The following is a 24,423-nucleotide window of genomic DNA, read 5'->3' on the forward strand; positions in this document are numbered from 1 at the left end:
CGCAAATGGCTCCTGCCCAGGGAAAGAGCCATTCATCAGCAGGGTGGCCTCCCTCGTGGCTGGGGGCTCATCCTCCCTCTTCTCACAACCTAGCCTGGGATCTCTGTTCTGCCCTGCCAGGACCTCAGCCTTCCTCACACCTAGTGCCTGCAGAGATTGGGTGCCATCGGCCCTGCAGCAGCTGAGAGAGACCTCTGCAGATCCACCATCACAGGAGTGAGGGAGCAGGTCCATAACAGTGCGGCTGCAGTTGCACTGCTGCCGGGTTGGTGACACCTGATCCCTGCAGGTTGCACTCCTGTTACCGACAGTTTTACCATTGATTTCGGGCTGTTTATCAAATCTATCTATTTAAACTGAATCCTGCCAACCCTATTTCCATTAGTTCAAATAGGCTTAATTTGTCTCAGTTTATATTTCATAACATTGGGGAAAAAAAACATCACTCCCTTAGAATTAATTTTGCTGAAATTTATTTCCTTTCAATTCAATCACTAAGATTAAGGAAATCATAAGTTGAAGCAACATTGGCATTCACACCAGATGAAGGCCCCAATCAAGGAAAGCATCCCTACTCAGCATAGTACCCAAGTATGTGCTTATGACAATGGGATTTAAATATGTCCTTAAGCAATGAACTGAAGCATGTGCTTAAGTGCTTTCCCGAATTGGGGCCTCAGTTAACATGCCTTACCACCCACACATCAGAAAACCAAAACAGACTCAGACTCCTCACCTGCACAACAAAATCCCTTTCCTTTCCACCACGTAGCCATCTGCAAAGCATACATCCAATTCTCCAGAATTGTCCACACATGCACTAACGTAACTGTGCCCTCAGAACCTGTAAAGTACTCATTACTTTTGCCAGTAAAACTCTGTACATGGGTAACATCATTTTTCTGGGGCTACAGTTAATGCTGCATGATAATGAGGAACTGGATATATCCATCCCCCAGCTCCTGGAGCAGCCCAGTCTGTCTTCCTGGAGCCATTTGCTGAACACAACTGTGGAGGAAAGCAGGCGGTAACAAAAAAGAGAAGTAGCTCATGGAATGGGAGAGCTCTAGGTACTCCGGGCATTACTAAAATAGGTTTTGCCAAATTAGGAGGATCATTTAGAATGTTTTACATATAAATTCCCAACTGGCCCACTTGGGAGACATTATCAGAATGTGCATGTTTAGCTTGGAGTTCGTAGGAGCTGTGGTTGTCTAGCTAAAGGGAGTTGAACAAAGGTGAGGGTTGTCAGGACCATATTTGTAAAAGAGCATTTTAAAGTATTTGTTTTCTAAAAGATTTAGAAACACTGGCAGCGGAAACATTATAGAAAACTCCCTTTGCCCAGGAAGAGATAGTGTGCAGAATTTGGAAACTCAATGAAATCATTTGTTTAAGATAGGGATTTTACCCCTATTGTTATTTAAATTCTCAATGCAATCTTTACTATGTAGTCACTACTGATACCTCCATAATTCTGTAGGTAACCACAGACGTCTACTAGTTGGCAACACCCAGTTGTTATAAAATAAACTATATAAAAATCAAGGAAATACTCACTGCTTCATGACTGATGGGCTATACTGTCCAAATGACTCCTATTCAGAATACAGAGCTCAGTCAGATCTGAACCTGCAAACTATTATGCATCTGCTTCATTTTAAGCACCTGAATAGTTCTGCTGACTTCAGTGGCATCAGGGTCTCAACAAGGTCAAACTAGAAGTTGCAGGCACAGAAAAACTAAAGCAAACTGCCAACATGTTTAATAATAACACCCCCCAAGCCATTAACTAAGAAATAGACAGATATTTGCTTTAAAAAGCATTTATGCATTCTGATTTTTAGAGTCAGCTCCTAGTCCTATTGAAGTCATTGGGAATTTTTGCCATTGATGTGAGTGGTATCAGGAGTTATCCATATACCATATAATCCAGGGGTGGGCAAACTATGGCCCGCGGGCTGGATCTGACCTGTCAGGGTTTTGGATCTGGCCCGCGGGATTGCAACCCCCGTGGCGCCGCGGGCCCCACACCGCTCCCGAAAGTGGCTGGCACCACATCCCTGCGTCCCCGGGTGGGGGGGGGGGTAGGGGGAGGAGGCAGAGGGCTCTGTGCGCTGCCTTCACCTGCAGGCACCGCCCCTCGCAGCTCCCATTGGCTGGGAACGGGGAACCGTGGCCAATGGGAGCTTCGGGGAAGGTACTCGCAGGTGAGGGCAGCGCACAGAGCCCTCTGCCCTCTCCAGGGGCCGCGGGGACATGGTTCCGGCTGCTTCCAGGAGCGGCACAGCACGGGGCTAGGGTAAGCAGGGAGCCTGCCTGAGCCCAGCTGCATGCCGCTGCCATCCCGGAGCCGCTCAAGATAAGCGGCGCCGGACCGGAGCCCACACCCTGAACCCCTCCTGCACCCCAGCTCCCTGCGCTGAGCCCCCTGCCGCACCACTCCTGCACCCCAACCCCCTGCCCTGAGTCCCCAACACCCTGCCCTGAGACCCCTTGTACACCCCGCATCCCTCCTGTGCCCCAACCCCTTACCCTGAGCCCTTTCCTGCACACCGCACTCCCTCCCGCACCCCAACCCCCTGCACCAGTCCTACATTCATGGCCCTGCATGCAATTACCTCACTCAGATGTGGCCCCCAGGCCAAAAAGTTTGCCCACCCCTGATATAACCAGTAACCTCTCTCAGGTTTCTATCAGTAAAGAGTTAAAAATCAGAACTCTTTACAAATTATGATTTTATCCCACAAATTAATTCATGTGAAAGAGAATGCACAACAATAAAGGTCTTTTTTCTATTTCTATGAATCCTTAGAGAAATAAAGTACAAACTAAGTTGAAAAGGCCTATTGACAGCTTGAAGCAGAATCTGATAAAAGCCATAAACTGAACAGTCATGATACAGTTCTAATGAAGTACAAATTGTGTACAAAGGCCAATCTGTTTTAAGAACAGTTCATAAGGCCAGATTCTCTGCTGTGAGTGAGATACATCCAGTGTAGTGGAGGGAGAACACAACATAAGAATGACCATACTGGGTCAGACCAATGGTCCATCTAGCCCAGAGGTTCTCAACCTTTTTTTGCGGAGGCCCAACCCAATATGCTATCAAAAATCCATGGCCCACCTGTGCCACAACGACTGGTTTTCTGCATATAAAAGCCAGGGCCAGCGTTAAGGGGTAGCAAGCAGGGCAATTGCCTGGGGCCACAGGCCACAGGGGCCCCCATGAAGCTAAGTTGCTCAGGCTTCAACCCTATGTGGAGGGGCTCAGGGTCCCGGGCTTTGGCTTTCTGTCCTGGGCCCCAGCGAGTCTAATGCTGACCTTGCTTAGCGGACCCCCTGAAAGCTGCTCGCAGCCCCCCAGGGCGCCCAGGTCCTGGTTGAGAACCACTGATCTAGCCCAGTATCCTGTCTTCTGAGAGTGGTCAGTGCCAAGTGCTTCAGAGGGAATGAACAGAACAGGGCTATTATCAAGTGACCCATCCATTGTCAACCAGTTCCAGCTTCTGGCAGTTGATGGACTTATTCTCCAGAGCTGGCACTAGCCCCATAAGCAGACTAAGCAATTTCTTAAGGCCCTGAGCAGATCAAGAGCACTCTTCCCCCCCCCCCGCAATTTGCTTTTTATTATAAGAACTCGCTTGTTTTAGTATTGTCGTGGGAGGGCAAAAATATTCCTGCTTAGGCTCTCAATGGGCTAGCACTGGCTCTGCTATCCTCTATGAATTTATCTAACTCTTTTTTGAACCCATGTATATTTTTGGCTTTCACAACATCCCCTGGCAATGAGTTCCACAGATTGACTGTGCGTTGTGTGAAGAAGTACTTCCTTTGGTTTGTTTTAAACCTGCTGCCTCTTAATTTCATTGAGTTACCCCTGGTTCTTGTATTATGTGAAGGGAGTAAATAACACTTCCTTATTCACTTTCTCCAAGCCATTCACCATTTTATAGACTTCTATTGTTTCCCTCTTTAGTCATCTCTTTTCTAAACTGAACAATCTCAGTCTTTTTAATCTCTTCTCCTTTGTAAGTTGTTCTATACCCCTAATAATTTTGTTGCCCTTCTCTGTACTTTTTCCAATTCTAATATATCTTTTTGAGATGGGGGGACCAGAATGGAACACAGTATTCAAGATGTGGGTGTACCATGGATTTATATAGTGGCATTATGATATTTTCTGTTTTATTATTTATTCCTTTCCTAATGGCTCCTAATATTCTGTTGGCTTTTTTGACTGAAGTTGCACATTGAGCAGATGTTTTCAGAGAGCTATCCATAGTGATGTCTTTTTTGAGTGAAAACAGCTTATTTAGACCCAATCATTTTATATGTATAGTTGGGATTATGTTTTCAAATGTGCTTTACTTTGCACTCATCAACATTGAATGTAATCTGCCATTTTGTTGTCCAGTCACCCAGTTTAGTGAGAGATCCCTTTTAAACTCTTTGCAGTCAGCTTTGGACTTAACTATCCTAAGTAATTTTGTATCGTCTGCAAACTTTGCCATCACACAGTTAGCCCCTTTTCCACATCATTTATGAGTATGTTGAACAGCACAGGTCCCAGTATAGATCCTTGTGGGACCCCATTATTTAATTCTGTCCACTGTGAAAACTGACAATTTATTCCTACCCTTTTCTTCCTACCTTTTAACCAGTTGCTGATCCATGACAGGACCTTTCCTCTTATCCCATGACTGCTTACTTTGCTAAAGAGCCTTTGGTGAGGCACCTTGTCAAAGGCTTTCCGAAAGTCCAAATACATTGTATCAACTGGATTGCCTTTGTCCACATGCTCATTCACACCCTCAGAGAATTCCAATAGATTGGTAAAGCATGCTTTCTCTTTACAAAAACTATATTGACTCTTCCTCAAAGTATTATGTTCATTTATGTGTCTGATAATTCTGTTCTTTACTATAGCTTCAGCCAATTTGCCTGGTACTGAAGCTAGGCTTACCGTTGCCAGGATTGTCTCTGAAGCCTTTTTTAAAAATTGCCATTACATTAGCTACCCTCCAGACATCTGGTACAGAGGCTGATTTAAAACTGCTATTATCACAGTTAGTAATTCTACAATTTCATATATGAGTTCCTTTAGAACTCTTGGGTGAACATCATCTGGTCCTGGTCATTTATTACCATTTAATTTATCAATTTATTCCCCAAACTCCTCTATTGACACCTCAATCTGGGACAGTTCTTCATATTTGTCACCTAAAAAGAATGGCTCAGCTGTGGGAATCTTCCTCATATCCTCTGCAGTGAAGACCAATGCAAATAATTCATTTAGCTTCTCTGCAACAGCTTTGTCTTCCTTGTGTGCTCCTTTAGCACCTCAATCGTCCAGTGGCTTCCTGCTTCTGATGTACTTAAAGAATTTTTTTCTGTTAATTTTTCTCTTTTGCTAGTTGTTCTTAAAATTCTTTTTTGGCCTAATTATATTTTTACCCTTCACTTGCCAGAGTTTATACTCCTTTCTATTTTCCTCAGTAGGATTTCCCTTCCAATTTTAAAGAATATCTTTTTGTCTCTAACTGCCTCTTTTACGCTGTCATTTAGCCATGGTGGCATTTTTTTGTCCACTTACTGTTTTTGTTTGTTTTTGACTTGGAGGTATACATTTAGTTTGAGATGCTATTATGTTGTTTTTAGATAGTTTCCATGCAGCTTGCAGGCATATTTCACTATTGTGACTGTTCCTTTTACTTTCTATTTAATTAGCCTCCTCATTTTTGTGTTTGAATTTAAATGCTATTGTGGTGGGTTTCTTTGGTATTTTCCTTCCCTACAAGGATGTTAAATTTAAATACATTATAATAGCTATTACTGAGTGGTTCAGCTAAATTCTCCTCTTGAACCAGATTCTGTGCTCCACTTAGGACTAGATCAAGAATTGCCTCTCCCCTAGGGGCTTCCAGGACTAGCTGCTCCAAGAAGCAGTCATTAATGGTATCTAGCAATTATATTTCTGCATCCTGCCCTGAGGTGACATGTACCCAAGTCAATATGGGGATAGTTCAAATCCCCCATTATTATTGGGTTTTCTGTTGTGTAGCCTCTCGACAAGGGTGGGGCTTGTTGGTTATGCCTCCCTAATTTTATGTCCATTATTGTTCTAATACTGGCCTTGGTTCCCATCATCTGGGAACAGTTGGACACCATGAACTCTGGCCACACTCCCTTATCCCATATTATTTTAGGGCTGCAATGGATGGGTAGCACAGGAGCCAGCTATGCTGGCTTTATGGCTTCTATGGATTTCCCTCCAGTTATTGATAGTTTTCGGTCCTAAGGAATCCCCTCCAAAGCTCTCTTTGTGCTGCCTGCCTGAGTTGTGTGAAGGGAGTGCTGTCAATTGGGTCCGTCACACTGAAATAAATTTCAAAAGCAGCACTGGCTCTCTCTGTAGTAGTGCTCCCACACCAGATGGTAATAGGAGTAAATGTCGCATTTTAATGAAAAATAATTTAAGGTCTAAAACTCTGTTTTTCTGTTTAAATGGGGGTTAGAATACTCAGCACCTTGCAAGCTGAGCCCCAAAAGAGGACCAGAATAATTTTTCAGTAAAACCATTTTATACTGAATATATATAAAAAACAACAACTTTTTTTTGCCACTCTTTCACTCCCCTCTGTTTTCATTCAGCTTAGTGTTACTGGCAAATGTGTTTCATCCTGAATCTAGTTTGAAGAAATTACTTAATGAATACCTTTTGTTGATCTGGTATTAATTTTATATTAGTGACTTGTGCTGCCTCAGATGGTGCTCAGGTCCAACTACCACTATTAACAACAGATTTGTAAATCTATTACTCACTGGAGAAATCTACAATATTTACACATTTATGGAATTCTCACATCTTTTCACAGTGATAGGTGTCTTTCCTGGAGCCTGAAGGTAATGTTAAAACCTGTTCAAACATACTGTTTCTAAGGAGGTATGCTGTTTAACTCAGACAGGCTGTACCACACGCCAGACTATATTTCCTGTAGGAGGTAGTACAGAGTTCTGGCTAGTCAACTAAGAGACTAAACAGATGTTGCACTTAAATAAGCTGAAGTATTAATTTCAATCCATTATGATTTATATTTGTGAATGGCCTGACATTTGCAGAAATAGTGTTTTTTTTTTTAAATAGATAAAAGGAGTGGCTCAGCTTATTTGCGGTTGGTTTCCATTCCAATCCTAAAAACAGGTTCTCCTTAAACAGATACACAGTAAGTACCCACATGGTTTACTGGGTTTAGTGAGAAAGACATATTTGAGTCCTGTGTTACTCTGAAATGGTGCAAATTTAACACAAAATGATGGAAGACAAAATAATTTTATGAAGAAATAAATTTTCTTTTAAATCAGTTTTTCATCACTGGGGTGATGCAGTATTGATTATAAAATCTAAAAACTCACCCACACACCCTTGGCCATCCTGTGGATCCTGATACCCTTGGTAACAGAGGCAGCGGTAGGAACCAGGTGTATTTTCACAGAACCCATGACTGCCACATAGAGTGTTGTTAAAACATTCATCAACATCTGCAAATAAGACATTTTAACATCAGACACAATACAAAGGCAGTTTGACAGGTAGACAATTACATCTCTACAAGTAGATACAGTTAGTGTATCTGTAGATGTTAAGGGAAACAAACACAAAGGACAAGAAACAAAAATATCACTAGTCACATAATACTCTACAGATAATTAACTTATGAGCATCTATAAGTGCACTTTTCTAGAACAATATAATAATAGCGATGCACATACATGCTTCAGATTTACTCTATTATAACAGCTGCATGCAGATAGACAAACACTGAAACAACAACTTCCTAAATTTAATTTATGGGCGACATTTTATGCAGGACTGGCAAATTCTAGCCATCTCCCTCTCCACAATATTAGAGCTTGATCCAATAAAAATCACTGTAAATAATACAATACTTGTAAATGGAACTCTCTCTTTTAGTGTTTTCTATGGTGTCCATCATTTTAGTATTAAATAGTAAAAAATATGGGTGAAGTTCATGCCTGTGGAAAAGGCCAGCACACTGAGGCCCTAATTCAGCAACGCACATGCTTAACTTTAAAAAAAGTATTTAAGTCTCATTGAAATCAATGGAACATAAGCATGTGCTTTTGAGCGCATAAGTGGGACTTAAAGAGTAGTATGGACCTTATGTTTAGGGGGAGGAATAGCTCAGTGGTTTGAACACTGGCCTGCTAAACCCAGGGTTGAGAGTTCAATCCTTTGCTCCTTCAATCTGGGGCAAAATCAGTACTTGGTCCTGCTAGTGAAGGCAGGGGCCTGGACTCAATGACCTTTCAGGGTCCCTTCCAGCTCTATGAGATAGGTATATCTCCATTTATTTATGTTGGCCTTCTGCACAGGTGCCAGTAATAAAGATTTGCAGATCGGGCCTTTAGGCACTAATTCTGTAGATTTATACAAATGAACAGCCTTACTCAGGTGTGTCAAATTTTTAAGGTGCAGAAGTATTTTCAGAATTGAGGTCTCAGTGTGTAGCTCCTATTTTTGGTTTGTTGCCCTCCCTAGTGAGCATCCTAGAGTACTGTGCTGAGTAAGTCTGCTCTCCTGACTGACTCAATTGCCACGTCAGCCTATAAGGAGGCTGCTTGTGGCAGAGAGCAGTCTGTTATCATAAGTGTATTATGAGTACTGTGAATATATTAATCTCCATTCAAAATAAGACCTAAAACCAAAGTCCTGACCACTTGTGGTCATTAAAAATCTCATGGCATGTTTTTCAGGAGTAAGAATGTTAACCCCAGTATCCTTGCTAAATCCCAGTTTGGGTTATTACATTCTGCCATCTTAAATCACCCCTGCAATTTCAAATGGAGAAGTTATTTCTGCATTCCGTTTCTAAAAGCTATTGTAAATGTTGAGTAGTGATGCTGTCCACTGTGAAACACCTTCAGTGTTCTGCTGCTGAGGTGGCTGAATTTCAGTGGTGAACGAAGTGATTCTTTTTAATTTATAAAAAGCGCCAAGTTTAGGCTGTAGCTGTATGTGAAATTAGTTGTGCACATTAAAACATACAGAAACTGAGAAAAAAGTAAATTACAGAAGGATTCCAAGAAAAAAAAACCCTGGGAATGGAATTCAACATCTCTTTCCCGAGCAACCTCATATTGATGGCACCTATACTCATTCTCGCTATCTCCACTAAAGGCCTTACATATTCATTCGGCTGGAAAGTTGACGAAACAGAACTTTGAACCACCCCATAGAAGAGAACCCTTTGGACAGATAAGCATTTCCACAATGTTACTCTTTGGTAAATCTCAGGAAGGAAAGAATGGAGACATTCAAGTGCAGCTCTGTCTACCTCTCCCAGTGTTCGGAGATGTCAACAACACCTCATCATTTACAATACCAAAGGCCTAAAAAAATCAGGAAAGATACGCCTTGTTCATCTCCCGAAAGAGATCATTGAGCAATGATATCAATAAAATCTCTTAAAAATACCCAGATCTAAAGTCCAATTGAAAGGGGTCAAGGAAATCTAAGGTCTCTGAATCACTTGGTCACTATCCCTCAATGGCTGCCTAAATTTTGGCAGCCTTTCACTCATAGGCTCCGAGTTCCCCTCTGCCCCATGGGTGCTCGATCCCCCCCACCCTTGGCCTCACCCCTGCCCCACCCCGCCCCAATTCCACCCCCTTCCCCAAAATCCCCGTCCCTGCCTCGCCTCTTTACCACCTCCTCCCCCAAGAGCACCACATCCCCACTCCTTCCCCTCCCTTCTGGAAAGTCCTAAGTGCCCCCAAACAGCTGTTAGGCAGCGGGCAGGAAGCGCTGGGAGGGGGAGGAGCGGGGAGGCCATGCTCAGGGGAGGAGGGGGTGGGAGCAGGGGGAGCTTGGCTGCCGGTGGATGTGGAGCACCCACTAATTTTTCCCCGGGGGTGCTCCAGCCCCGCAGCAACCATGGAGTTGGTGCCTATGCGTTCACTGCCTGCCTATGGCAGCAGTACTACCCAGAATCTCTGCAGTGCTACAGGCTATGGTTCTACCCAACACACCCATCCCACTCATAGCCCCACTCCCATCCCTGTGCAGAGTCTTGTGAAGGAGTACTTGGAGAACAGCCTCTTGTTGTCTGCCTCAGATGGTGTTCTAAAGGAATTTTCCCTCAGCTGGATCTAGGACCTTCAGAGCCCCTCTATGCTGTTTCGGCCTCTTTACATGGCATAAAGGGACTGGAGCGGGTGGAGAGTCTCCCTCATAGACTTCTAAGTCCAGAAGGGATTACTCTGTTCATCTAGTCTAGGGGTCGGCAACCTTTCAGAAGTGGCGTGCCGAGTCTTCATTTATTCACTGTAATTTAAGGTTTTGCGGGCCAGTAATACATTTTAACATTTTTAGAAGGTCTCTTTCTATAAGTCTATAATATATAACTAAACTATTGTATGTAAAGTAAATAAGGCTTTTAAAATGTTTAAGAAGCTTAATTTAAAATTAAATTAAAATGCAGAGCCCCCTGGACCAGTGGCCAGGATCCGGGCAGTGTGAGTGCCACTGAAAATCAGCTCACGTGCCATAGGTTGCCTACGCCGATCTAGTCTGACCTCCTTTATAACATAGGTCAGAACTTCACCCAGTGATTCCTGCATGAAGCTCAATACTTTCTAGTTCCACCACAATGTATCTTTTAGAAAGATACCTAATCTTGTTCTAAAGACTCCAAGTGGTGGAGAATTTACCACTTTCTCTCCTAAGCTGTTCTGTTTAATTATCCTCTCTATTAATGTATATAAAACTTATGTAAATATGTGTAAAATGTATACTTATGTTAATGTAAAGTTTCCAACATTGCTCTGAAATTTAGAAATACTTTTATTGTTATATTTATTATTGTATTTGGTATAATTTTTTTCACTTATAGCTTGGATTGCCACAAGAATATTTTACTATTGAAGGTAATATTACTTGGAAACATGCGATAATAAGACTTTATCAGTAGTTAATCAATAGATGATTGATTTTTGCCAATACATGTTTTTAATATAATTCTTTTTATCTTGATTTATTAAACAGATCAAGGAAAAATACCACAGTAATTAATCTTGAAAATGGTTATTTGTCTTTGGTAAAGAATACTATCATTAATACATTTATCTCACAGGAATTGAATGTGATAATAGGAATGGGAATGGTCTGTCAAAAAATTGGTTATTGAACTGTTCAACATCATAACAAAAAAATCAGTAAAATAAACAGAGCAGTAAGAGTAGCCAATACGTATGTCTGTATTATAGTGTTAAAGAAACATGATCAAGGTTGAGAGGTCAAAAACTTGTCTTGCATTCCAAATACTTCCATCTCCTAACCAATCACCATAACCATAGGACAATTATTATTAAAGATGTATCCACTATAGTCAGAAAAGCAAAAGCAAGTGTACTATGAGAGACCCAGGATACATGCACTTACGGATGCACTTTTCTGACTGTCTCTTCTTTCTACTGAGAATAAGATCTTATTTTATCTGTTAACCTCATATTGTGGTTTGCAGAGTTTTGTACACGTGGTCTTAGAAAAAGGTCATGATCTTGCACTCTTTATTCAGACAAAACTTCCATTCAGGTCAAATGAGAATTCTGTCTGAGTACGGAATATAGGATGGAGAGCCAAGTGTATAAGACAATACAAAGCAATGCACTGCATACATTTCCAGTGCCCAGTTACAATTTAATAACAGGGATTCCTGAGCCACAGAACAGTTATCCTATTAAAAGTCTACACAGAGACGACAAGAACTAGGGATTTAAAATTGTATAAATTACAGTATCCTTTTTTCTTAATAGCTATATATTAAAGAAAACAGATGGGAAAGGATCATATAAGTCTGTTCTCAAAAGGTAAAGTGAGGTCATTGACTGAAAAGCAGCAGAAACAAAATCCATCATTGCAACAAGTGTCCTAATTAAATATATAACACATCCACAGAGGATGATTTTGTTTTTAAAAGTACACAGTCTGAACATGACTGACTCATACAGTGAGTGACTGGGAACCTACAGAGAGGGTCCAAGCACCAAATATTTTTCCTTGTCTAGACAGCTCACTCAAAGGCCTCCTGTTTTACAGCCGGAAAGGGCATTTGTTGCTTTAATCACCCTGTAAAGCATGTGGCTTGTAACGGGCAAACATCTTGCTACATGGAGACAAAAGTGGGGGAACATAAGTAACGAAGATACCATATGTCTATACAATTAAAATGTAGCTTTGTAATTATGATATATTTCAAAATCCAATGCCAGTTCTGCATTCCTTAATCAAAACTCCTACTGATCTGAAATCAGTAAGAGTTTTACCTGAGTAATGAGTGCAGGACTGAGTCCCTGCATAACAAGATATTTAAAAGGAATGCCTCAAATCAGCAAAATATTTAAGCATGTACTTAAGCCTATACCTATTCAGCAAAGCACTTGAGTCCAAATTAAGGGAAACTTTGCTTTCAGGAAAGCACCTAAAGATGTGATTAAATTTAGGTATCTGCTTAAATTGCACTGAATTCTATTCAGATTGTAAGTTTTCCAGGGCAGGGACTGCTTCCTTCTACATGTTTGTACAGTATAGTGCCTAGCACAAAAGAGCCTCAATATTGGCTGAGACCTCTAGGTACTTCCATAATACTCCTAATAAATAACAATAACAGTAACGATGAGGGGGCAGTTAGAATAACTAGGATTTTGAATATAGTGTTTGGATGGCCACGTGAAGTATTGCTGGGTGGCTATTTCATGTGGTGATGGTGATGTGCATCTCTGGCTTAAGGAAGAGGTTTCTCTGTTTTCCATTCAAGTTCTGGGTCACTGCTTTAGCCTCAGGGTCAGGGTGGATACATTATGGCGAGGACCCCAATCTGTTTACTTCAGCACATGTGAGAGGGGTGTCAAAGCTTGCTAGAAAACCATTAAGTATTCACCAAAAAGGTGGCCCATTTTGGAAAGTGCCATGCATTTATTCTGGGTTTATTTTTGACAGGTCAAGGATGGAGTTTCCGACTTCACGGCAGAATATTATTTAAGTTGAGGTCTAGTATGTCTGTGATGATGGCCGTTGCACACTGCATTGGAGGAATTCACTTGCACATTTACTGGACCATACCCATGGCCCCAGAGGAGTGCCAGAGTTCCTGCTCCTCCTTCCCAAAACCTCCTCCTCTTCCCAGCAAGGGCCCAGTTAAGGTTGTGATGTGTGGTCTGTGGTGAACAATGGCTATGTAAGTGTCTGGATGGAGTAAGGTGTCTGGATGGAGGGGTAGAAATTATGTATTTTTAATCACGTAACTTCTCATTTCCCCAATGTTGAGGTTTGTGGTAGGTATTTTGTGTGTACAATAGCCTTAACTGATACACAATATAGTGGTTTTTGTGTATGAATTTCCATTTTTTTTTGTTTTAGAAAGATCTATTCTTCACCAAAGTCCCCTGACAGCTCAGAGGGATGACAGATACCAAGTGGAGTAGGGAAGGAGCAGAGAGGGTGGGGAGCTCCGGTGGGCTGAAAGATACAAACATGTTATGGTAGCACTTAGAGGTGTTGGGAGCTACTACGTGTGTGTCGGTTCTTGGCACAGAGAGGGGAGATGCTGGGGATGGGGTGTCCCAGAAGAGGCACTGGGGTGGCGCTGGGGACAGAATTGAGAGTTGCCAGGACTAGAGGAGAGGCTTAGGTATCAGGACAGGGCTGCTGCTTAGCACCGAGGATGCTGCCATGACTTATCGCTGCCGAAGCTGGCCGACAGTCGGCTAGGGAAGAACATTTGCAAGAATCTCAACAAGCTCAATGGAAAGCTAATGAGTCCCCCAATGTTACTTCCAAGAGTCTCCTTATTAGGAAACTCTGTCAAGCCTGATCACCAGATTCAGCTCCTGGGAAGGGGGCAGTGATGGAATACCACAGCTACTACAAAGGTTTGATTTACTCCTTGGAAGAGGGTAGAGTCTACACAGCTGTGCAGTTTACTTTGGCCAATAGCCATAAAGACTCAAGACCAGGATTAAACCACACAAGCTCCTTAATCATCTTATGTTGTTGTTTTTAACTTTCCAGAAAACATCTGAACTTGTAAGAAAACAACCCAGAGAGATGGAAAATCTTCTTTCCACATTACTAAAGGCAGCTAAATCCAGTTAGTCCCTACTCTGATGATATAAACAGCTATTCTCGTTCACTTATCTAGAAGTAAAATTCACAAAGGCAACTAGTGTGAAGAACAGTAGCTTCCGCAGCTGGAAGCCACATCCTCTTACAGTACCTGGAATGTTATAGGTTTTTTTTTTTTTAATTTTATGTTAAACTGAATTCTGAAAATTATGGACATTCAAAAATCAGAACTGAAGTGATTGGTGTCTGCTTGAAAGCTTTTTTCAGATTTAGATCTTTACATTTTCATTATTTTTTAAAATTAAAATGATTGCATACAGCAGCCAATTATAAATGAAAAGGATTATTACTGCTTCAGGAGACTATAAGCAGCCTTGCTTAGTTAAGTTATTAAAGTACATTTCCCAGTGTCAAATATACTGCCTGATCTGTATCCCATATACATCACCAGTTACCTGTGAATCATGGTTAATGGGTTTTGCACTTTTTATTTTACTCTCCATTGTTTATAAATATTATTTAGATGCCTGGATATCAATCTTCTGATTTCATCTTTTTCTATTTGGTTAAAAATCTGTCTCTCTTTTTGTCTGTAATTAAGATTAACTTTGTACACATAACCATCATCATGAATGATGCCACCACATCTCCAGGAATAGTGCTGGTTAATTAACTGGCACAGACCCAGCCAGACTGCCTCATTGTTTTTGTGGGACCCCTAAAACTAGTAGCTACTGTTTTTATTTAGTTGAGGTTGTTGTTTAATTCGGGCATTGCCGAACTTTTTGAGTGTTTGACTTTGCAACCTTGATAATGTTCCTTTAACATAGAGTTTTGTTTTGTTCTTGTGGTATAGAGTGTTTAGTTTAAACCTTTCTGACTTCTTCCTTATCCTCTACAGTGAGGAAGACACCTACTATAGTGTTCTTGTTTAGAAACTGAAGACATTTAACCCTTTCCCTGCTAAACACTGGATGGAGTCTATATATCCTGCACAATTTTACATGAATAATTTTAGCAGTCTGGATTCTGGGAGAACTTTGAAGTATTCTCATTGTTTGAGATCATAAAAATGCATCCCACCCCCAGAACTCTTCAGATCCACTGTCTCTTCTCTACTTGACAAGGCTATTCTAATGTCAGGAAAAGCATGGCTCTTTCAGTTCATGCTACTATTAATTACTGAGAGTGACAAGATGGTTGGTGCCATACCAGTTCTAAATATTTGACTCCCATCTCTTCATGGTAGTACAGCAATATCCCATTGCCAACAGCATATTTGGCTTTATTAGCTATTACTACAGCAGGTATATTATATGCTAGACAAAAATTACTTCAATTTCCCCCCCGGTATATCTTTCACAAGGTGGAGGGAATGAATACAGTAACCAAGCAGGAGGTCTCCACATGCCCTTTCCACTGCAGAGAAGGTCTTTGTACCAGCCCTGAGTAGACTGATGGGGTGGCACCATGTGTAAATAAGCTTACATGGGTTAATTGGCCTCCAACACTAACATTTGGAGTGGAGAAGCTGGTTGGGTGTCTGAAGTCCATCTCCCCTGGTTTCCAACACAAAGCTGCTTATAACTCTATCCAGTATTTCTGCTATTCGTGCATTCTCTAGAACTGCTTCTCAAGATGCCTGCTGGTTTTGTTGTTTGTTCGCATTGTTTAATTTTGGTTTTGTTCCTCGTGAATCGTTGTTATATGTTTCACAAGATTTCTGGACTGAATAGTCCATGTATCTATGTGAATGTCCATTCTTAATCTGGTTGGCGGAACTTTTACTTTTTGCTTTGTTGATGGCAAAAATAATGTTTTCTGTGTATTATGGATCATAAATCTCTTTTTTTTAAATTCGCCGTAAGGACAGTAGAGCAGCACCACTGGCAAGTGTGTGCTTTCAATCAGCAACAGGACACTTTGTTATGTTGGAGCCAAACAAAACCCCAAGTGCACCTCATCTGCAAACTTTCCATGCCTGTGGTTGAGGTTTCTCACCATTGTTATTACTGGAACTGTTTTTACTACCATTTATGAAAAAGATCTACATATGTGTGTGTGCATGCATGTGAGAAGGGGGAGGGGAAAAAAGAGGGGGATGTATGAGTTTGGTTTAAAATTGAAAATGCTAATTTGAAGAACTATTTGTAGCTCTGAAAAGAAATTTTAAAATGTCTAAAGCACTAAAACAGGATTTTAAAATAGCCCCATGCAAACAGAAATTAACCAGGATTTCCAATTTGATTTATTTCTACTGCAGGAATATTTTCTCCATGTCTGTATTTTTAAACATATTACAAACAAGGTTTTATTGTTTCAAATAGAACACTCAGAACATTAAAAAGTTAAGGTTTTACTGCTAAAAGATTTGAGAAGCCCTAAATTAACGGTGCCTAAACTTTGTAGCAATAATGGTCACACTTAAAACTTACCAAGAGTCTGAATACCCCCTCTAATTTATGTACATTTTGTGACCAATTCTCTCCTTCCACCCCCACCATGGGATTTTAAAATAAAGGAAACATTTTCCAGCTATGAATAGTTTCCCCACTTTACAGCTGTGTGTCCTTCTTGCTTCTCCCTCACCTTTTTCCATTTCTTTATTCTATTCTCTCTCTCTCTCTCTCCATCACTCTCTTTCCTTTTTCAGTTAAATCCCCCACACATTGCAGTTTAATTTATTAAATATTATAAAGCATTAAGGTTCCACAGTTAGTCACCAAAAGACAAGAAAAGCAGAAGTTGAGTTTCTAACATTCACTCAGTCTTGCTGCTTGTTCTGTACATTTCATACTATACATTTTATGACACAAACAGTAATATTAAGCTACATGTTTACCAGAAAAATAAGAATATAAAACACCAAATACTTTATATGCAAGGTTGCTATATTAATGTTGGTTTTGGAATCTTACAGCCAAATTGTGACCACCTTATTTACCCAACTAGTTTCATACAATCAATGGGATCACTTACATGAGTAAGAATCTGGCCTTTAATTTTTGCATTTCTTAACTTCTTGTGACTAACTATGCACATTCAATATTGCATTAGCATAGCATTTAATACTTAGTTCTCTAGATTCTCTTTAAAAAATTTAACGCAGCTTTAGGTGCTTCAAATGAGGAAGACGACAGCTTTTATGTTGTTTGAAATGTTTTTAGCAACATAAGCACTTAAACTACATGAAATCATTTCTGTGGCATATGGTTACAGGGTGAAATTCACTTTGGTATCACTACTCATCTCACCTTCACATGTTTGGCCATCTGTAGAAACTGAAAAGCCTTGCTCACAAATGCAAAGGAAAGAACCATCTGTATTTAGGCATTCCCCATGTGGCAAACAGAGTTCAGATCCTTCACATTCATTGATATCTGGAAAATACAGAGCAGAGTTGTAAAATGTTTTAAACTTCTCTAATATTGCTTTTGCAGTTGATTCCAATGTGCATTAGTGTTTGGCATATTGCCACAACCTATTTACATTGGTTAATGATGGTCAGTTAAACTGTCAAAATGTATGTGAGGAATGCTGATACCTGTTAGCAGAAGTATGCTTCAGTTGTCATACATGATCCATTTTCAGCCATGGGTGAAAGTGCTAAATCAGTAAGAATATGTTTACTAGAGTGAAGGGTCAGATTTTCTGTGGTGCTGAACAGAAGTTTGACAGAGAGGGAGGGGCTGCCAGGAAGCCAGTAATTACACCACTCTGACCCCAAGCACGGGTTAGAGCAGCATACGGAACTAACTTCCACCAGCTAAGCAGATTCTAAGGGCCAATATGTCAGCTAAGCACAGCCAGAGAGTACATTCTGGTCTAGCCATGCTCCCTTCACTTGACTCCCAATGAGAATAAGTGGAGGATGGGGAGTGGTGCAGGGGTTAGCTACATCAGCTCTGCACTAGTTGACGACTCCCTTGTGTCAGGAGGGGAATTCTCAGATGGCCCAATCTGACTGCTTTCTGGCCCCTCTGTGCTGCTCAAGTGGCACAAAAGGCCCAGAAACCCAGCCGAGCATTTGGTACACGATCTTGACAGCAGAGTTTGGAAGATTACATTGTTTCCAATAAGCTGATTTTCTACACACTGCAGCCAAAAAGCATCTTTAGAATTTGGGCATGTTCTCAAGATGTCAGTGCATACGGAGCAGTCAAGCACTGCTCAGTTTTCACAAGTAAAGATATTTTTTCTGCCTGCCTGCCCTGCAAACTCAACCTGGAATTAGAAAATCAACTCTTCGTTCTTTCTGGATCAAGCATCATCAACGATAAAAATTTCTGCAGCCAGAACTTAGTCAATAATTCTGTTGATGATGCGTGAGCCAGAATAGAAATCAGCTCAACATTCTGGAACAGCGTTTCTCAATCCATAGCCCGCGGGCTGCTTACGGCCCAATCAGCACACATCTGCGACCCATGTGACATCCTCAGGGCCAGATAGGTAGTATAAATACTCTTGTGTGGGTGCAGGCCACAAAACATATAGAAAGCTGTATATGCGGCCCACAATGTAAATAGGTTGAGAAACCCTGTTTTGGAGTCTCGTTGGTTGTGGAGCGTAACTAGGGGTAAAAAGTAGTAATACATATTTTAGTCAGCAAAGTAAGCAGATGGCTAAATACATACAAAGATCGGGTCTGTTGATTAAGAAGTTGCCATTTTTACATAGTCACTTTTCAGACTATAAATGACACGTTTCAGAGTAGCAGCCGTGTTAGTCTGTATCCACAAAAAGAACAGGAGTATTTGTGACACCTTAGAGACTAACAAAAGGCGCCACAAGTACTCCTGTTCTTTTTGCAGACCATAAAATGTACTTTTAGATTTTGCTCTACAAAACACTCAAAAACATTCAGGTAAGTCACCCAAATAAGCCCTACCTTGAGGTCAACCACAAACTGTGAAATTACCTGACCCATCTACCACAAAGGTTCTTCTGATCAGTGACCACAAAAAATATAAATACTTACTCTTAACTAGTGAGAGGTAGGTGTCTTCTGAAAGTATTGTGCAGGTTTCCTTTGAGGATGAGGAGTGATAGGTTAGATAAAGATTGATTGCTTTCTGAAATGTGTGCACAGTGGGAGCTTAAATTCATTCCTCTGCTAGACATTAAAAAACATGGACTGAACAGACACTGGATTTATGGTTTATTGCAACAATCTAACACTAATCCCCTTTTTGTCCTAGGACTGCAGACGTGTTAACAGGCCACTCTGCCTTGAATGATTCCTTAAATATGTGAAAAGCAACAGAGGGTCCTGTGGCACCTTTAAGACTAACAGAAGTATTGGGAGCATAAGCTTTCGTGGGTAAGAACCTCACTTCTTCTTGCATCTGAAGAAGTGAGGTTCTTACCCACGAAAGCTTATGCTCCCAATACTTCTGTTAGTCTTAAAGGTGCCACAGGACCCTCCGTTGCTTTTTACAGATTCAGACTAACACGGCTACCCCTCTGATACTTAAATATGTGCTAACTACTTATGCTAAACAATCTATTAAACCTTGCATTTTGCTGTGATGCTGGGAGTGCCACAAGGACTCCTAGTTGTTTTTGCTGATACAGACTAACACGGCTACCCCTCTGAAATAAATAGCACAGTCATTTCACGTTTCACTACAATTACATATTGCACAAATTATAGAAGTGTCTTTAGACACATAGTTAGCATATCTCCTAATCCATGGACATAACGCTCTAAAACCAATGTTCAATATACCACTCAAAGTCTACAAGTACATTGTTGTCTCCAAATTTAAGATATTCACAACCCAAATATGAACTTCCTAAAGCTCTTATGAAAAAAATGAGTAAGGTAAAATGAACTATTACTAGTGGTAAGGTACAGTATCTGTGGAAAATATGTCCCTAGTTATAGGCTGGGGATGTCTTAAAACTGTTAGAAAAAAATCTTAGAAAAAATCTGCTTCCAAAGATAGTACAAAGGGAACAAAATGAAAATGGAAGGTTAATAGTGTTATAGGGGCAGAGTTAAGGTAGGTTTTTTTGAGTGATCTTAACTGTGTATTTGCATACTTTCAAATGTTTTGGAGTGTTTTCGCTAAGTGGCACTTAATCTTTGACTATCAAGACTTTCAAACATTTATGTTCTTTGAGGAAAAAAAATTTCAATAGTATTCTATCTGAAGGGATAAATCCTTTCAGCCTTAATTGCTGGCTAATAATTGTTTTCCCTGTGAATATTTATTGTTTCTGTCAAGTGGAACTATTAATTATAACAAGATACAAAATAAATATAACCAACTGTGTAGTCTTATTTTTCATTTATTTTCCTGTTGTATTTTTTAAATCTTGTACTTAACAAATCTACAACATTGATAAAAATGGTATAAAATGATTTGTTGTAATTTTCAGCACAACCTGTGCTATCAAAATGAATCTCTCTCAGGACTTGGGAAGACACAACAACTCTAACCCTATGTTAGTTTATAAAGAATTCCTACCTCATGATATGAAGACTGAGACTATGCCTGTTGGAACAGTTTTTCAAAGTATAGGGAAGCCTGCCTGTGGCACAGCAGATAATTGTTTATAGCAAGAAGAGAAGGATCAGAAGGTGCTTGTAATCCTGTTGATTTGGGATTCTCTTTTATACTATAACATTCATCAGATATCTTAACCGAATCAGACTATACCTTGACATCCCCTGTTGGCCATCTGCTGGAAGCCATCTGGACAAGTGCACTCATAAGAACCTTCAGTATTAATGCAGTTTCCTCTAAGGCAAATATCACTGTCTTGAAGGCATTCATTAATGTCTGAAATCAAACCATTGCCAAAAAAATTAGACAATTTCAAAACTGAATAAACTCTTAAAAGTGACGTATTTAATACTGGTATATCAACTTGTGGTAACTAGTATAGTAATATTTACTATATTTAAATAAAAATAAAAATTTTTAAATGTAGCGTGTGTCTAATTTCCCTGCCTACACATTCACACCTCAGATTTTTCCCCTTATAGTTCTATACAGCGTTAAAATTTGAATTGGTACATTCTTCATTCTTAGCAAGAATGACCACACAATGTTGATTGTAATGCTGACTGAGACAACTCCCTTCCTCTATACGCAGAGACAATTATACAAAATTCTCCCCCATTTCCATGTGAACTGTGGGGCTATTGCACTACAAGCAACTTCAATGGTTTAGAAACCTAAAGCAGGTGCACATTTAGAAAATATGAACTCCACAGTGATGCAAATACAGATTCTGATGTACATGCAATACAAACACTATGATGCTTCTGCAACATTAGTTCCATGACATGCAAACAATACAAACTAATCCACTGTCATTCAATAGGATGCTGTAGTCTCACTCAAAGCAGTTTTTATAAATGAACGCTGCCCAGGTTATGTAATCTGTTCCACGTGGATATGTAGGATTTTTATGCTCTCTGCATAAATTGTACGAACTACGTTGCCTGGTTACCTTTTGTAAATTGAGTTGCATTCACGCTTTGGTACTTTCTGAACCTGTGTGTTTTGGCACTACTGGGCCACCATACAAACTTTTATAAACTGGTAATGATATTAAGAATTCACACTCAGGTCCACATTGTCTGCAAGTATAATTCAACATAGCTCCACTGAAGTCAATACAGCTATATCGATTTACACTAGTGGACTGAGCCAAAGCCCTTGAAGTCAATGGAAAGACTTCCATTGACTTAAATAGGCTTTGGGATAAGGTCTCAGCTGAGAATCAGGGCCTCAACCACTGTGAAATTAATATGATGGTAGCAGCTGAAATGATACACTGATAAATGCAAAGAAGCAATAAATCAGCTATTTTGCTATAGGACTATATGAAGAAGTGATTATAGCAAAAATGCTTACATTACATGAATACTATATTTCACTACTGCAAAGGAAGCCATTTAATGTTTTATGATTGTGCTTCACTAGTTTTAGGGGAAAACAGAAAGTAAAAGAAAATAAAGTAGAAAAAAAAAACAGTATATAGGCTACAGGACGATAGGATTTTCTTTGATACACAAAATAAACAGCTTTATGTGAAGGATTTTTATTATTCTGACCTTTTATGCATGACTTTTTAGCAGACCAAAATGATGCCACCTTTTCCATTTGGACATGAACCCAATAAAAAAAACATAAGACTCTTTCTGATCTTTGGATTTATTTTTTTTTTTTTAAGAGCTTTCTTGCATATGTGAAAGTTCTTATTTCAGATAAAATTGCACTTAATGATGATGACGTTATGTGAACTCTTGATAAACATATTTGATTTCACATGAATGTGTTTTATATTTATATCATATTTTCAACTGAAAAAAATGATGGTTTATTTAAATGGTAATTAACTTTGACTGAGAGCAAGTGAAAAAATTAACTCCCTTGCACTGAATAAATGCCAAACCCCACAAAAAGATAATGTTTTCTGCCAAATTCATTCAAAAAGTGAAATTTTATTAATCCTAACATACTACACAACCCCCCCCTTCTTCTATTGTAACTGTTCATAGTTCCTATGATCAGAGTGCAAGAACCCAAAGAAATAGAGCTTTTTTTCTTTGATTTCTTAAAATATTAGATTCTATGAATTGCAAGAGAAGCTGGCATCCTAGTCTGTGAAGGGAAGATGATAATAAATGGAGATATACCTATTTCATAGAACTGGAAGGGGCCCTGAAACGTCATTGAGGCCAGTCCCGCCTTCACTAGCAGGACCAAGCATTGATTTTGCCCCAGATCCCTAAGTGGCCCCCTCAAGGATTGAACTCACAACCCTGGGTTTAGCAGGCCAATGCTCAAACCACTGAGCTATCCCTCCCTGACTACCTACCTGGGCTACTCTTCCCCCACCAACAGAGGTACTGAATCATTGTGGAGATGGTATCTTCCTTTTTCTCTGCATGTCTTATTTGATTCTAGCCCCTGAACAGAATTTCCCAAAGCTCCTCATGTGCAATCTTGTTCTATACATGAAACTTAAAGATCTAGGAGTTGTATGTGAAGAAGCATTGGGAAGAGTCTGGCCCTCCTTGTGTCTGTGTCTACTCCAAAGTGAAACCATCTGAGGGCTTTTCTCTAAGATAACCCGGAACAACTGTTCTTGAAGCCCGGAGAGAGCCCCCTTGGGCTGAAGGTTTTCTTGAGATGAAGCTCATATAAGAATGTCAAGAAGCAATGAGAATAAGCAAGGACAGAGAATATACCTGAATGATTGTATCAGTTTGCTAATATCAGGCCCGAAATCTTATTTGGGATATCACCAAAAGATCGGAAGATCATTTCCTACAGCACAGCATATCTTCTGGGATTTTGCTGTGTATTTTTTATTTATTCTGTTTTGTACAATTGTGCAAATTGCACTTCTGAGACACCTCTGGGGAAGGGCAGGTAGCGTTTACACTGCTTTCCTCCCCAGGGGTACTACCACTGGGCTCCACAGGAGCTAAGCCAGGCCACCCTGCCAGTGCTTCTGTCTGGAGTTGCGGTGGTTGGCTGCAGTCCCCCAAACCAGCCACAGAAGCAGCTGTAACCCAGACAGCCCCCTAGGTGGACTTTCCATGATGGCAGAAGCATTTGTAACCAGGGATGAATACTGCCCTTTGTTTTAGAATTTGAGCAAGGAGGAGATTTCCTTACTCAAAAGAAAATCAAATTATTCTCCTCACCTTCCTGTTGGAGCCATAGGTGCAGGTGACAGGAATTCTGTGGGTGAGAATACATAAGATATGTGGTGGTATAGATAGAGACCATCAACGGGATAGTAAAGAATTGAGAAGAGGAGGAGAAAAACATCTTCCTTTTCCATCCTCAGAAGTGGCTGTGCCTATGGTTGGAATACTCAAGATCTCATTGAAAAAATCCATAAGTAGTTTAAGTTACATACATACCTTCACATTGGTCTCCCATAGATGATAATGTGTAACCTTGGCTACAAATACATCTGAAAGACCCATCTGTGTTTCTGCAATTCCCATTTGTGCAGAGATGATGATGTTGGCATTCATCTATATCTATGAATGAAAAGAAAATGTGTATCTAAAAAAGAAAACAGTAATGCCATGCTTCTGAAAATGCCTGTTTTGAAGCACAAGGTATCCACATCCCACTCAAACAAAACTGAAGAGTCAAAAGAAAATCACTCTTCTTTTGGTTTGGTTTACTAACAAATAGGTAAGTTCAAAATAGTATTAGATGAAACCTCAGCCTAAGACTTCTCCTGTGACTTGGCTTCATTTAGGGTTCTCTCTCTCAATACCCATTTGTCCTTCA

The 24,423-nt window shown here is 40.2% G+C and overlaps 1 protein-coding gene across 9 annotated transcripts in view; it reads right to left on the minus strand.

Moving 5' to 3' along the window:
* The window catches only part of LTBP1 (latent transforming growth factor beta binding protein 1), a 332,013-nt gene that overhangs the window by 61,340 nt on the left and 246,250 nt on the right, over positions 1–24,423 (minus strand). For all 9 annotated transcript variants that reach the window (XM_054022526.1, XM_054022522.1, XM_054022524.1 and 6 more), the window contains 4 exons: positions 24,042–24,164; positions 20,812–20,934; positions 17,401–17,526; positions 7,417–7,542 (listed from right to left, as the gene is read on the minus strand). In XM_054022526.1, coding sequence (XP_053878501.1) covers positions 7,417–7,542; positions 17,401–17,526; positions 20,812–20,934; positions 24,042–24,164 — 498 coding nt within the window. The remainder of the gene's footprint in view (positions 1–7,416; positions 7,543–17,400; positions 17,527–20,811; positions 20,935–24,041; positions 24,165–24,423) is intronic.

Source organism: Malaclemys terrapin, chromosome 3 (genome assembly GCF_027887155.1).
Source record: "Malaclemys terrapin pileata isolate rMalTer1 chromosome 3, rMalTer1.hap1, whole genome shotgun sequence".
Lineage (NCBI taxonomy): Eukaryota > Metazoa > Chordata > Testudines > Emydidae > Malaclemys > Malaclemys terrapin.